The following is a 16,628-nucleotide window of genomic DNA, read 5'->3' on the forward strand; positions in this document are numbered from 1 at the left end:
TGTGTGCACATGTGGGAGTCTATGCCTGTATAAATTGCATCCTGAGTGTTCTTTAAAAAGTGTACATATGAAACCAAATGGACCCTATACGCGTTTTACTGCGTACAGTATGTGCATGATGTGTGCATAGCTATGGAAAGCATTTCAGTGTTAAATCCTTTTTATGCGTCTACATACGGATATACAGACACGTGTGTATGGATAAATCCTGTCCCTATGTGTTGGTCGAGGCCTGAATGAAACCCTTTTTTTAAATATAAAACAGTACAGAAGAGTCAACAGAGCTACTAGAGTGTACTGTACCCTTTTAGTCCTACAAAATGATTGATAGCATCAGAATAAAACCCGCTGTAAGTTATTCATAAAGCTTACTGACAGGTTTAGTGTGATGCCAGGGGCCAGAGCAGAGTGTTTTCAGATAAATAAATGTAGATTTCCACCAAAAATGCACAGGGGTTTGTTGGGCTTTCCTGTTGGAACCACACACACTTTCTTTCTTTTTCCTTGCATTATTTTCTATGCAAATGGACTTTAACTGCAGTACAAATGCTTCTTCTAAAACCTCACTTATGTCCTGCTCTGTTGTATTTTCACTACATGCTGTGATGAACAGTCTCCATGGCTTGGTGTTTGGTACAACAAAGGCGGTTTTGTTTCCCGAACAGTGACTTGAGACAGAAATCACATTATCATATTTAATGATCTCTAATGAGTCTCTTCCTCCAGGGCTCACAAAGTCACCGGCTCCTGACTCAATTAGAACGTGGTAATGGTTAATGATTCCAAATAGAGCCACATTTTCTACTTCCTGTTCATTTTCTCATATTGTAATGCTTAGAAATGTAATCGGTGCAGAATTACCAGCCCAATCACAACCCTGTGTGTGCGTGCTAGCGTGCATGTGAATATGCATGCGTTAACATGGCCCACGTGCTTTGTGCACGTGCATAACTGGGTCCGTGCACATGTATTTGTACATGCACCTGTGCACAAACGCATGCCTGTGTACATCGTGTGCCAGTGTGTCCATTTGTGTCTATCTGCACATTGTGTGGGATCGTGGACTTGATATCATTGAGTTCACTGTATTATTCTAACCTGAAACTCATTATCTGCCGGTGAGATTAGCACTGACTCAAACCATCTATGCTAGGGGTATATTCAGGTCCTTCTCTCATTACTCTCGCTAATAATTATCTCCCATTTGAATAAAACAGAGGAGAATTTAGTCTGAGAACCTAATCAAGAGCATGTAGAGAAAGGGGGACAGATCCAGCCTCCTTAATGAATCATTTCCCCCTCCATTTCCATCTTATTGGAGGTAGTGCATGGACTACTGATTGCTGTTGGCACACACTGCACCGTCTCGCTCACTGCTGGAGGCCTGAGTGATTGAGTGTTGGACGGATTGTACAGTCGGTCTGTACAGTTGATGTGGTTTAGTTACGTGTGTGTGTGTGTGTGTGTGTGTGTGTGTGTGTGTGTGTGTGTGTGTGTGTGTGTGTGTGTGTGTGTGTGTGTGTGTGTGTGCAAAATGTTCCCATTTAACACATTCATTGCCAGGTTTTAATATAAACATTCACAGACATTTAAAAAGTCTCCAGGTTTTTGGGGCACATATTGTTAAAAGTATGACATACAGGGTGAATTATTAGGATTATTTAAAAAAAAATATTAGCTGGACTTTAAGGTTTCTTGTTGTTTTGTTTTTCTTTATTGTTTTTCCTTTATTTATTTATTGGTCATTGTCCTGACCTCCACTACATTTATAGTGTATGTCAACTGTAGTTGATTAGACCTCAGGGCAATTTTAATGTGGGAAATGTAGGTTCCCAACAGTGGTGGAAGGATTGAGGGCGTTGCTCAGGAGGTCAAGTGGGAGAGGTGAAAAATGTAGCCCAGCCATTGTGCAGCCATTTCCATGATCCTACTGTACGTGTCCTGTTGGGTGACTTGCGCTTTGTGTGGAAAAACAACTCGGTTGTTTGAATTGACAGAGAAGGAAAATAAGAGAGTTGGGAGGCTGGTGATGGAGAAAGGAGAAATAAAGCTATGGAACAGGAAGGCAGGAGAAAGATACTGATAGATGAACAGAAAACCCAGAGAGGAGACAGACACACGCACGCACACACACACACACACACACACACACACACACACACACACACACACACACACACACACACACACACACACACACACCACTTTGAGCATTTTGTCCTGGATGAAGGGGCAATACGGTACATATCTCTTGATAGCTAACTAACAATGTGTAGGTTGTGGTGCACTCAGGCTGAACGTATCCTGTTGCCTATAGCAATTACTGAGAGATGGAATCAACAGCACATAAACAAACAAACTTAATGCCAAACAGTCTGCCAGCCTGTAGCCCCACCAGTGTAAGCACAGGGACTCTAAGGATGGCAATGTCTGTCGGTTTAGACCAAAGAGATACCAGGGGAGGAAACACGTGCTTATGGCAACCGCCGCGAGATGGCGCTGCTGTAGAGCTACCGCTATGTTGTACAGAACTTGATGCCTAAAAAAACAGAAGTGGCATAAAAGAAAACGATGAGGATTCAATATTCATTCACTCTAGATGTTAACATGGATTATGGCATTGGCCCACGGCAAGTTTGATTTATTTAAATTAATGAATTAATTATAATTTTTGTATTCTTATGTTTAATTAATTAATTAATTGCCCTCAAAATATTAAGTCGGGTGTCTTTGCACCCCGTTGACCACCTCCAGCCATAGCTGCATGCATGCATTATGGTAGCTTTGGTCCATAGCGAAAGAAGGAGTTCACCTTAACGCTATGGTGCTTTTGAGCCGTTGCGTGCACACCCCCGGTAGTGCAGGAAGTTTTGCACTGCGCCCTCTGCAGGTATGGTCAATGGAATTTTTCTATTGACCAGATTTTTCCTTCCGGTGAAATATTTTATTTTCTGGCCAAAAAGTGTACAGTATTTTAGATGTGAGGTGGGGGGTTCCGGGTGTTCTCACTAAGGAGAGTAGGCTTTCAACATCTTAAAACCGTCTTTGTTTTGGTGAGTAGCGAAGGTGCATTTTTTATTTTGACTAAAGACGAGAGGCTGCACAGCTTGCGCTACCGGGGGTGTGCGGGCAACGGCTCCAAAGTACCATAACGTTAAGGAGAACTCCTTCGCACAGTTCAGCACAGTGTGCAATTTATGTGCAAATAATGAGCATTTATTATCAATAGCTACTGTATAATTAATGGAAAGATTGGCACAGCGGCCTGTCAGTTCTATAACTTAATAACCTGAAGCTGGCAATATATTAACTCACCATTGTTTTGGGCACGGGACGGCAAATAAATCCTTCAAAAAGCATTGTGTTTACGTGGGAATGATTTATAAATTAAAGTATTTTTGAATTCTTTATTTATTATTCTAACAAATCTGACGTTTGGAGGGGACATATCACCCCCATCTCCCCCGGGATTGGTGCCCCTGGATGGGCTACGTAGCTGTAAGAGGCAGACTCTGGACAACATGCTTCTGTCCCAAGGTACAGTAAATACATAAACGAGATAAACAAATGCAATAAATCCTGAGCCTCTGAGTAAGTCAACCCTTCATGACAATATCGAAATTAATGCTCAATATACTGTACATTTGCATGATAGGCTAGGCCGCCTGAACCTCTTTCGTGCAGCTGACGGAGAGCATTTTAATAGTCATTTCTATTTACAGTACACTGTATACCTCAGAGCAACATAATTTCCTACACCAGGGGTGTGCATCAGTGTCTCTTTGATATGTATTTCCATATTCAATTTATTCTTTGGTTAGCTCAAATAGTACAGTAGATGGAACTGATTTTTAGCTCGAAGTCAAATAGAATTAATGAGCTTACAGTTGAGTGAGCATTTCAGTGAGTCACTTGCAGCATTTAGTTCACATCTGTCCACCCTCTGCACTTCTAAAGGCACACTGCATGATTTTGGCCGGTATTGACATGTCACGCTGTGCGACATGAAAAAAAGGTGAAATTGTGATTATCCGCCTTGTCACGCTGTGCCCGTTGAATTGGGTCTACCTGTGACAAAGCTACAACCTACGCCAGGCAACATGCCGGGCAATATTTTACCTTGATAAAACCTTACCGTGACTTGGCAGAAGATTCAAAATGCGTGTGTGTGTTTCAACTAGCAGTTATAGTGTGACATTGATAAAGACAGTCGGTGGCATAGATATACTGCCTAATATGTATACTAATACATCCTTTACAAACAAACTGCCAGAGAGGAGCTTCCGGTGTCTGGTGTACTTCTCTTCCCTGTGAACTCCCCAGCCGCTTGGAGGCGGAGCACCGATACCGATGCACCGCTGCTCTCGCTGGCCTGAGCACACCCTGCTTATTTACCCACCGCTGGCAAGACCTATAGCCGGTTGAGTGCACTGTTGCCAGATTCTGCGAGAGAAACAAGCAACCAGGTCTAGGAAAACCAGCCCAAAAGAAGCGACTATGGTCCACATGAGCACTTTAACATATACATCAGCTATTTGAAAATAGCAGATCTACAAGCTCATGCGACGCGTTGTGAGTTCGGCTATTTTCAAAAAAAATCTTGCGGGGAAATTATATTAAGCAGATCTGGCAACCCTGGTTGAGTGTCTAAACGGAAGTGCCGGAATTTGGCGGAAGTACCGCCCAAGGAAATGACGTTGACGCTTTAGAAATCTGTTATCATTCTCCGTGAATGAAACAAGTGTTATGATTGGTTGAAAAAGATAGTTTCCGAGGGAAAGAAGTACTCTTGACTAACGCACACACAAGATGTCGTGTGCTACTGTCACTGTAGTTTTGCTAATAGTAGTTTAGCAAAGGAAATGCGACCACATTTTCCCCCAAGATGATGTTGCATAACCCACAGTCAGTGGTGTAAAGTAAATAAGTACATTTACTCAAGTACTGTACTTAAGTACAATTTTGAGGTACTATTACTTTACTTTAGTATTTCCAGTTGTCTATACTTTTACTTTTACTCCACTACATCTCAGAGCCAAATATTGTACTTTTACTCCACTACAATTATTTTAAAACTTTAGTTACTAGTTACTTTGCAGATATAAATTATTACATTATAAAACATACATTAACCACTTTAGCCCTATTTTATACAGTACATAGGCTATTTGAAAATAGCCGATCTACAAGCTCACAACGCGTCGCATCGCGAGCTTGTAGATATGCTATTCTCAAACATTTTAGTACTTTTACTTTTAGTACTTATGAGTACATTTTTAAACCAATACTTTTGTACTTTTACTCAAGTAAATTTTGAATTCTGGACTTTTACTTGTAACAGAGTACTTCTAGATTGCAGTATTGACACTTTTACTTAAGTAAAACATTCGAGTACTTTTTCCTCACTGCCCACAGTATAGGTTGGTAACGAGACGAGAGATAGAACCAGGAAACGCAAGTGAAGCACCCGTCAGCTGGTCAAACCCATTGAGCTATATAAGACTGACCAGACCACACCGCATCAATGCGAACGTATTAATAGGGGCAAAAAAATCTCTCTTTCTCTCTCACTCTCACTGTAGTTGGTATTTCCAGAGAAGATGGGGGTATTCTGACATCTATGTTGGTCCAGCCCATCTCTGCCTTCCTGGCCCAGCGATTACTGTCGTCTCCGTCTGCAGGCCAGGATGACGCCTGTACTCCACTAGCCATGCCTCCTAACGCAGGTACGTGAATGAATACACTTTTTCTTTAATTTTGAAGCTCTGTATCTTGAATCCTGCATCAGTTCTAATGTGTAGAATTAGTCTCACTCTTACTGCGGTTGCTACCCTGACACTAGCATGTCCCTCCGGGATGAATATTTTATCTTAACCACATGAACCCTAGCGTCCCTTTTGCAGCACGAACATTTTGTCAAAAATAGCTGATCTACGACCTCACAACATGTCGCGTTATATGACGCTTTGTGAGCTTGTACATCAGCTATTGTCCAAGTATAGAACCCTGTGGGACCCCGGTCAACAACAGAAGGGTTTTACGGTCCATGGTTAACCCTTGCATCTGTTTTCTAATCCTGCTTCTGTCCTTCACCAGCGTTCTAGGAGCGTCCGTGGCTGAAATGACCCCATAATAACATATTCAGTCTATTATGAACAGGAATATTGCATAAATATTGCAGTGCTAGCGAGCATTGGGGTTAACTTAACCCATTAAGACCGGGAAAGAATCTGTGTAATTTTTTGATTTCTTTAGCTATTCAAAAATAGCAGATCTACAAGCTCATAGCGTGGTGCTCGGTGCCGCGCTATGAGCTTGTAGATCTGCTATTTGCAGCTACTTTTTTGAAAAATCCAGAAAATGTGTGCAAATCTTTGAATATACAGTATATATTTTTAAAGTAAACATTTGTAACTCAAATCTTTGCTTCTGGGGATTCTACAAATGTCTATTAAATCCTAACGGTTTTCTGAAAAACCTATGTTGCTTTAATATCAGTGGTGCTCAAACTTTTTCATGAGAAGGACCACCCAAAATGATATGAATTTGGCCGCGGACCCTCATCTCAAAATATTTTATTCCAGGGACCCCCCTAGCCTGGTAAACCCTCCCTCCGGAAATCTCATCCTGAAATCAAATGGAAATGAGATTTCCGGAGGGAGGGTTTACCAGGCTAGGGACCCCCCCCACAGAAAGATTTGAGTTACAAATGTTCCCTTATAAACAAATATATATATTCAAATATTTGATTTGAAAATATGGATAAAGTGGTTTAACAAAATGCGTTCCCGGTTTGAATGAGTTAAGTGAATGCGGAGGATTTGCTGAGTTGGCGTTGTAAAAAATGAAGGAGTCTAGGAGCCTCATAATCTCCAAGGTGTCTGGTATGATGTAGCATATGAGTTGCAAAATGTATTGTACTTAATTCATCAATTATATTCCATTCACGGTTGAAAGCATAAAGTGTCTTTGGGTACTTTGCGTCTTTGGGTACTAGAAAAGTGCTATATATAAATTTGAGATATTATTAAAATTACAGCACTCAAAGTAACACTCTGTTGGCACATCATAAAACACAGTGGAATATGCTCTTTACATTGCTTTCGCTGATTCACATATATCCATTTAACCGATTCAGACCTGAAGCTGATTCTGCAAATGTCTTCTAAATCCCAACAGCATTCTAAAAAACTTAATGTTTCTCCATCAGTGGTGCTCAAACCTTTTCCTGTCAAAGACCCCCAAAATGATATGTATTTGGCCGCGGACCCTCCATCTCAAAATATGTTGTTCCTGGGACCCCCAGAAGCAAAGATTTGAGTTAAAAATGTTCGCTTTAAAACATATATATATATATTCAAAGATTTGCACACATTTTCACGATTTTTGAAAAATAGCAGATCTACAAGCTCATAGCGCGGCACTCGGTGCCGCGCTATGAGCTTGTATGTCTGCTATTTTTGAATAGCCCAAAGTATAAAATAATGGTTAAAGTGGTTACACAGATGCGTTCCTGGTTTTAATGTGTTAAAAGCATCACTAGTTGTGCTTGTGTCTTTACTAGCATATCAATGAGCTGAACACTCTGTAAAATGACTGGTCAGGTTCACTGCAGCAAGCACCTCACTTACAGCAGAGATGAGAGGGTCAGTGAAGGAGGGTGGGAGAGAGGGGTAAGGACAGGCGGAGTGAAGGAGGCATGGAAGTACAGGGATGGAGTGACAGAAAGAAACAAAGATGGAGTGAAGAAAGAGAAAATGAATGGAGGCCAGAGGTCAGCGAGACGGAGAGAAGGAGAGAGACATGATTTATATATAGATATATATATATATAGGTGTGGAAGGGAGCAGTGGGAATCTTTCAAATGAACACTACATACTGTAGTATAATATTTATAGTACCCTTGGCTTATCGCTGTAAAGCTGGCATTATTACGGCCCCTAACCCTGCCGTTGTACTCGTTGAACCCTCAGGTGTGTGTGTGTGTGTGTGTGTGTGTGTGTGTGTGTGTGTGTGTGTCATGACTCAGATGTCATTGTAAATAAGAGGATGTTTTTATCTGGAACTTATAGCCATTATTATTTAAGTTAGTTAAGCTTATTCAAGGCTAGTTTGTAACCTTGTAAAGGTCTTTGATGCAGTTACCTAAAAATGTATGATGGAATTCCGAGAAGGCTGTGAAAGGGAGGTCATTATTACTATTATGGAGCAAAAATGAGGGAGAGGAAGGTAGGGAATAGGAGAAGAAGCGAGGGAAGGAAAAAAGGCATGAAGAGACACACTACTCTATGTTTTAACAACACATTACGAGTGAGAGACGCACGCACGCACGCATGCACACGCACACGCACACGCACACACAACACACACACACACACACACACACACACACACACACACACACACACACACCAGAGTGGGTGGCTATAAAGCTGGGTATAGATACTGTCAACCTCTCAGTGACATACTGAGTCTCACTGTCATGATGATATACAAAGTTCAAGGCCTTTATGTCAGACACACACACACACACACACACACACACACACACACACACACACACACACACACACACACACACACACACACACACACACACACACACACAGAGGAAGCTTAAAGGGACATGAAACCCTTTCAGGAGGTTTGTTTCCTGTTTGTGGTTAAAAGCTAAAGGGTAAAAACATGGCACACTGCATAATGCTGACCTTCCATTACACCCTGATGTAAACGACACAGCTGCAGCTAATAAGGGGTGAGTTAGATTTAGCTGTGTAAACATTGACCGTTGGCACACTCCTGGCTCTGGGCACACCTAAACAGTGGTGTAAAGTAACTCTGGCAGTTAAAGAGTTAATTGAATCAATTCCATGAGGTGATATTATGTTTCACTCGAACCCCCCCCCCCACCCTTCTCTCTCCCCCCTTATATGTCTCTCTTCCACTCCTATCCCTCTCCAACACACACACACACACACACACACACACACACACACACCACACACACACACACACACACACACACACACACACACACACACACACACACACACACACACACACACACACACACACACACACAGAGTGAGGTCACATTTAACAAGCCCTGTGGGTTAGCACTGTGTCAGTTGATGGGCATGCTCGATGCAGACTATAACAATGATTTGTTCAAAGGTGATATGTCAGTAATGGTCATCAGTATACGTTTTATATCTAACCCGGTTATGATGGTTTGATTGAGTGTGAATTTTAAAATACTGCCATTCACACCAAGGTGATTGGTTTAAGGTTTTCTTTTTTAACTGCACATAATTGTAATTAATATTTGAAATTGAATAGTCATATTTTAGACGGCACTCTGACCTTTCCGCCCCGCAATATGTGTTATCGGCCATCTTATGTTTTATAGTTACTCATCAAATGCCAGTGTGATGGCCGGATGGGCCGACGCTTAATCAGCAGACTTATAGACTGGCAATTAGAATTTCAAAAGTTAATCTATAGGCTACTATATATGGCTAGTGTGTGTGTGTGTGTGTGTGTGTGTGTGTGTGTGGGTGTGTGTGTACATGCTTGTGTGTAGACCATTATGAAGAAGCCTCACTCATTTAAAACAATGGGTACACTTACTGCCTCCATGAAATAAAGTACTCTTATTTGGGAACATTTTTCTCACACAGTGTTGGTGTGGGGGTGAGTGGACATGAGTGTGAAACAGGGTGAGACTAGAAAAAGTGGTCCTCGGAGCACAGGTCTCCGCCAGGTCAGGTAGGTTATTGTGGCCTCCTGGTGGCGCTATGATAGGCCTATGTGAAAAGGGTGCCATTTGTTCTTAGGCCTTGCACGACAATCGGACACTGCATTCATGATTTGAGGCATTTTGTTAAAACATTTTTTTTTGCTAAATAAGACCTGCTGGTGGCGCTATATAACAGGTCAATGTTAAAAGGGTGCATGGCATTTGCTCCTCAACATAGTGTGAATGTGCGAAATCTGTAGGAGTACTGTCAAAAAATATGTTTTGCACAAAGCGGCCTCCTGGTGACGCTATAAAAGGCCCATGTGAAAAATTTGGGGCAGAGGTTCTGCTGTGGCATCCAGGGAGTGTGTGTGCACAGTTTCGCTGCGAGCAAGCCAACGGTGCCGGAGATTAGCTGTCCACAGACAGAATGACGGACACACGGACGGACGGACAGGGGGCAAAACATACTCTCTCGCCATGCCTTTCGGCTTGGCGGAGACAATAAAGTGTGAGAGAGCAAGAGGTAAGCACACAGAATGCACTACCAGAGAGAGACCGAGAACTTAGCAGGGCAACCAGCAAAAGACCCCCCCCCACACACACACACACACGCACACGCACACACAAAGCCAGGCAGAGTCACATAAAAAAGAGAAAGTGGGAAAGAGAGACGCATGAGAGGAGTGTTGAGAATGAGAGTCAAAGAGAAGAGAGATGAGGTTAGCATTAGGTGGTAATTCCTGCTATTGAAAGAGTAAATCCCTCCTTATCTCTGAATCATCACCCAGGGGATTCCTGCACTGTTATCTCTCTCTCTCTGTCTCTCTCTCTCTCTCTCTCTCTCTCTCTCTCTCTCTCTCTCTCTCTCCGCTTCATTCTCACTGTTCGCTCTTTCCCTTGCTCTCCTTCTTCAACGCACGCACGCACGCACGCACGCACTCTCTCTGCCCTGCTTTAATTTCTTTCTCTCCATTTTTATGTCCACATATCCTTCTCCTTCCTCTGTCTGTAGATGTGGGGCTTTTGAAATCTATCTGTCACTATTATTCCCAATACAGCCAAGGAGCTGATCATTAACTGGAACACTGCCCTTCACTGACTCCCATGTCACACGAACACGCACACACACACACACACACACACACACACGCACGCACACGCACACGCACACACACACTCACACACGGTTTCTCTGTCATGCATCCATGCTGCCTGGATGGACTGGACCATATATACTGATAATCAGAGAGGACCTGAAGTGCCCACTGCCATGACATGGGTGATATTGATCGTCCAGGAGGGATTGGTGGGGGAAGCTCTTTGTGTGTCTGTGTGTGTGTGTGTGTGTGAGAGAGAGAGAGATTTGTGCACCTACTCTTCAATAGTTACCTGTACAGGGAAGCTGACGCTAAAATTAGTATTGATTCGTCATTAGTATTGGTTTCAGTGGGGGGGGGGGGGGGTGTGTGTGTGTGTGTGTGTGTGTGTGTGTGTGTGTGTGTGTGTGAGAGGGAGATAGGGAGTGTGTGTTTCCACTCTCAGGAGACAGACACTCCTGCAGACAAAACCTTGTGAGCGACCCTTGGTTCCGCACGGCAGCGCATTGCTTCTGAAACCATCTATTACCTTGATTCAATCAAAGACAGGCATAGAGTGAGAGGGTGGAGAATGGGAAGAGAGAGAGAGAGAGACAGACAGACAGAGAGAGAGATGGTGAGACAAGAAGAGAGACACAGACACCATAGAAGTAAATAAAAAGACAGAGATAGGGATGAGAGAAAGAGAGAGAGAAAGAGCAGTAATCTCCCATCGATTGCCTGCTTTACTGACCACTCATGGGACTATGCTATCATTTGTTTTCATCTGTCTTGCCTCCTTTCTTCCTCCTTTCCTTTCTTTCTATTTCTTTAAAATATTTTTTTTTCCTCCTTTAATTCCCATTCAATTAAGCCCAGCTGTATTGGTTGTCCATTGGTTAATTGCTCAGGGGGCCTCCGTGGAGATCGGCACTTAGAAAGAGAAGGGAGCACTTTACCGCTGCCATAGAAAGAAGATGCAGTCTGGCTCTCATTACTCATGGCTGTGCGTGCGTGCGTGCGTGCGTGCGTGCGTGCGTGCGTGCGTGCGTGCGTGCGTGTGTGTGTGTGTGCGTGCGTGTGTGTGCGTGCGTGTCAATTTCGTCAACAAATAAAAACTAGACTAAAATGTTTGGGAGGGACTAGTGGAGGAGTGGAGAAGAGATCCAGTAGAACCAAGACAAGTCAGAAGCTCACAACGCGTTGTGCAGCTATAGATTTAGTTGACTAAAATCTTATGATATTTAGGCAACTAAAACTAGAATAAAATAACAAAAATTTAACTGAATTTTATTCAAAAGAAAAGACTATAACTAAAACTAAATCAAAATTTGCTGTTAAAATCAACACTTACATCCACATATTTGGCAGGCAGGCAGAGACAGAGTCCAAACTAAGTTCAGGTATCACACGAGTCCTGACGGAGAACTTGAACTTGGCTGTATCATTAGTACCAGGTTGGCGAACTGAACAATCTGGTCGATTACTGGAGTCGTATAGCAGGGGTACTCCAACTGCAGGAGCTTGATGAGTCACAGGTGCTCAAATCGACTGGCAGCAGGAGGGAGAATGTGTGTGTATTTGAAAATTGCCGAACCGAATGTGTGTGTATTTGAAAATAGCCTATCTACAAGCTCACAACTGAGCTTGTAGATCTGCTATTTTCAAACATTTTAGTACTTACTTACTTACATTCCCTGCCAGAGTTTTTTTTAAACAGGGTACAGCCAGTGCCTGCGTTTTTAATGATTTTTTTACCTTTTCAAGTAGTCAGAAAATATTTTCCGTGATCACCGTCCTCACGGTGATCCCCTCATTACACACACAGTCTCGTAATGGGTCTCGTACAATCGAGAAAAAAATTATCTGATTGCGGTAATCCGTTCCATAATTGCAGACATTATATATATATTTTTAACACATTAACTGCCAGAATTATTTTCATATTTAGCCAGTGCCAGAGTTTTTCATTGGAAAAAAAAAAGTACTCAGGAGCCGAAATACAGACTTTTTAAGTTATAAAGGAAGTGGATAGGAGTCTAGATCTTCAACTAATCATATCTCCTTGGTCTTTGGGTGAAATTGGAAAAAAAAAAACATTAAAAAAAAAAGATCTACGTGATTGGCACGTGGCGGCTTTGCGGAGGTTCGCGTAGATCTACGTGATTGGCAGTCAATGTGTTAAGATGGACATGTCTGTCTTTGGCAGTCAATGTGTTACGTACATTTTGATACCAATACTTTTGTACTTTTATTCAAGTCATTTCTTTATTCCAGACTTTTACTTGTAACAGAGTATTTCTACAATGCAGTATTGATACTTTTACTTAAGTAAGACATGAGAGTACTTTTGCCACCAATGCCAATCTGTGGGTTTCTACATGTCTGTGTCCATTTGTATTTGATTGATTGTCTGTGACCGTCTGCCCGCCATAAGTACTGATCTGTGTGACCGCATCACTCCATCTGCACTACCTTTCTATCTGTTTCACTCTCTCCACCTGCTGTAATCCATGAATTTATACGCTCATGCTTTTACTAGCCTGCATATTGTGTGTGTGTGTGTGTGTGTGTGTGTGTGTGTGTGTGTGTGTGTGTGTGTGTGTGTGTGTGTGTGTGTGTGTGTGTGTGTGTGTGTGTGTGTGTGTGTGTGTGTGTGTGTGTGTGTGTGTGTGTGTGTGTGTGTGTGTGTGTCATGGTCTGTACACATGCAGCTCATGCGTCTATCTGTGGGTGTCCACCTCTCATCTCTGCAGCTGCTTAAGAGTGACTAATGCATTGAACACACCCTGTCAGGCTCCATCTCTGCTGAATTGTCTATTCAACGCATCAGGCCACAACATGGCATCTGTGAAAACTACTGAACTGCACACCAGCACACTACGCACGCTGTGTTAAGTGCATGATAGGCCAATATCTGCCAGCTTTGTAGTAGTCGTGCAATCTGGGAACCCATTCCCCTTTGTTTCTGCCTCTGGGAGCACTTTTTGTGTGTAGAAACGTGAACTCTGTTTGGCTCCTCCCCTTTCTTAGTCCACTTCCTCCTGGGTGCTTCTATGTTTATTCCTACTAACAACAACACTACGTATTTAGGGCAGTGGTGCTGACAGATTCTGCTGTTATAGCAGAATCTGCCTTGAGAGATTAGTAGTCGTGAAACCCAGAAGTGAGTTAGCAATGGGGCCTTCCATTCCCAATGCTTTTTATCATAGGGTTTTCGGTTTATGAAGAAAATCTGATCAGGTGTTAACATAAGCCTAAGAGTTTCACGAGCAACACTTACACTCCCATCAAATGGAAACATGTTTTGTCTCTGACATACTGTTACCTGTTGATATTTCTTTGTCTGTGTTCGAAAATCTGAAAACATAAATAAATGTTGATTTGTTGAGATTATGTTCCTGAACAAAAAGCATACATTTTATAAGCCTTCGTTTGGTATAGAGCTTATTTTCTTAATTTATTCAAAACCCATTGCAAACATTCCATTGGATATCTGTGAAATCTGTGTTGTGATATTTCATGAGTTTTGTACAACAGGTACTGGTGTATTATTGGTTGTTTTGCCTCCAACTATTCAGTGGTCAGTGGTTTACTGATAATTGCCTACCTCACATCCAAACGCTTACAAATATAAAAACACACATATTGAGATGTGTGTGTGTGTGTGTGTGTGTGTGTGTGTGTGTGTTTGCAATTCATCACAGGCAACGATTTTCCAAGTTTGTTTTGAAACACTACAACCTTCCTGGCATACATAATAAGCCAACTCCTCTAAATGCAAGGCTTTGGGCTACAACAGATTTCCATTGCACGTGTGTTGAGTTTCCTCAACAGCCATTTTCAGTTTATCCAACTAATACCGCAAGCAACACCACAACTGAAAAAAAGGAGATTTCAGCAAATCAGCATGTGCCGATCCTATACCCAATGTACTGAAGGCCTGCATTCTTTCTCATTCTCCTTTCTTAATTTCTCTCTTCGTACCATCAACCCCCCCACCCACCCCCACCCACCCCTCCCCTTCCGCCCCCCCCCCCCCCACCCATCTCTCTCACTCCGAACAAATGCCAAAAGTGTAACAAATTTCCGTGGCAATTACATTGCAGGAGAGAGAGAGCAGAGCGGAGCAGAGCGGAGCAGAACAATGTGAAATGGCTTTATAGAAAGGACTCCGAGGCCCTTAATTACACCACTATTGATTGCCGTGTGCAGGTTCCCACATTCGCTTATTGCTTTTTCTCCTCAACTCTGCATTTAACCGATTAAGTCCGGGAACGCATCTGTGTCATTTTTTTTATTTCTTTGGCTATTCGAAAATAGCAGATCTACAAGCTCGAGTGCCGCGCTACGAGCTTGTAGATCTGCTGTTTTTGAAAAGTCGTGGAAGATTTGTGCAAATCTATGAATATATGTCTTTAAAGCCAAAAAAAAATACTCAAATCTTTGCTTCTGGGGGATTCTACAAAACATCTGCTAAATCAAAAATAAAATAAAAACGTATGTATGTTGCTATATTATCGGTTGTTCTCAAACTTGTTCATGTCAAGGACCCCCAAAATTATATGCATTTGGCCGCGGACCCCCATCTGAAAATATTTTGTTCCAGGGACCCCCAGAAGGAAAGATTTGAGTAAAAAAATTATATATATATATATTCAAAGATGTTCACGAATTTTTCACGAAAACGTTTTTTCTTTAAAAATATCAGATGTACAAGCTCGGCACTCGGTGCCGTGCTATGAGCTTGTAGATCTGCTATTTTTGAATAGCCAAAGAAATTAAAAAAATGACACACAGACGCGTTCCCGGTCTTAAAGGGTTAATACCCTGCAGAGACCAGTTGCTAGAGAAGCATCTGAATTTAGACTGCATGATTATATATCAGTTCTTTTCATTAGGTGGCAGTTATGGTTTAGATGTATGGGTCCATAGGTGATAAAAAACGAGTTTTGTTTATTGCATGGTACGATTCATATTTCATTGCAACATGTGGTTCTTCAGAGCGCGTTGATGCCATCTTGGCGGGTGAAATATGATTTGAGTCGAGAGCCACGCACGTGGAAGGTTCCTGTTCCCCGTGGAAAATGGTTTATGGCGGCAACAGCCATCAAAACCCTCATTCCCTGAAATGTTTCATGATCATGCATATGGTAAAATGAAATATGAAATAAAAGCCTCATTATAATGTATATGTGTTGCTGCTCTCGTGTTGCCCTTTTCCGAGAAGGTTTATGCGTTCAAAGGGAGAATCCCAGTACTGCATCTGCCGCTCTACCCTTGGGATTTTCTAAGTGACTTATCAATGTCAAATGGAAGTAAGGAGGCATTTTAATGCATACAAGTCTAGCGCCATGAAAACCAGTTACAGTGTTCAAATAGAATTGGTGTTAATTTGCCCGGAGGGGAATCAAACAGACATACATGTAGAATACAAATATAATTCATACTGTATTCCTCATTCAATGCATACATGTCACAGTGGTTAATCTATGCATTGCATAAATTACCTTGCAAGTGCATCCACAAACCACAACACTGGAAGAACATTATACACAAAAATTCAACAACTGAATGCTAACTGATTTTGTGTTTGTAGAGCCTTACAAATCCAGTGTGACATGTCCTGGCATCAGAATTTCTGAGTTCTGAGTATAGCCTTTGGCATTACAATTTACAATTGAAGCTTTTAGCAGATCTATGTTTTTATCCAGAATACAAAGTGCAAGTTCAAATTAAGTGCCTCTAACCTCTGTCAGAAAAAAAAACAACAACATCGAACCAACAACAGGGTACAGTAAGTGGTTGCT

The 16,628-nt window shown here is 42.0% G+C and overlaps 1 protein-coding gene across 2 annotated transcripts in view; it reads left to right on the top strand.

The window, feature by feature from the left end:
• naaladl2 (N-acetylated alpha-linked acidic dipeptidase like 2) overlaps positions 1-16,628 on the top strand; it is a 482,128-nt gene that overhangs the window by 286,288 nt on the left and 179,212 nt on the right. For both annotated transcript variants that reach the window (XM_080429707.1, XM_080429708.1), the window contains exon 9: positions 5,583-5,726. In XM_080429707.1, coding sequence (XP_080285833.1) covers positions 5,583-5,726 — 144 coding nt within the window. The remainder of the gene's footprint in view (positions 1-5,582; positions 5,727-16,628) is intronic.

This window comes from Gymnoscopelus braueri (genome assembly GCF_963280865.1).
Source record: "Gymnoscopelus braueri genome assembly, chromosome: 6".
Lineage (NCBI taxonomy): Eukaryota > Metazoa > Chordata > Actinopteri > Myctophiformes > Myctophidae > Gymnoscopelus > Gymnoscopelus braueri.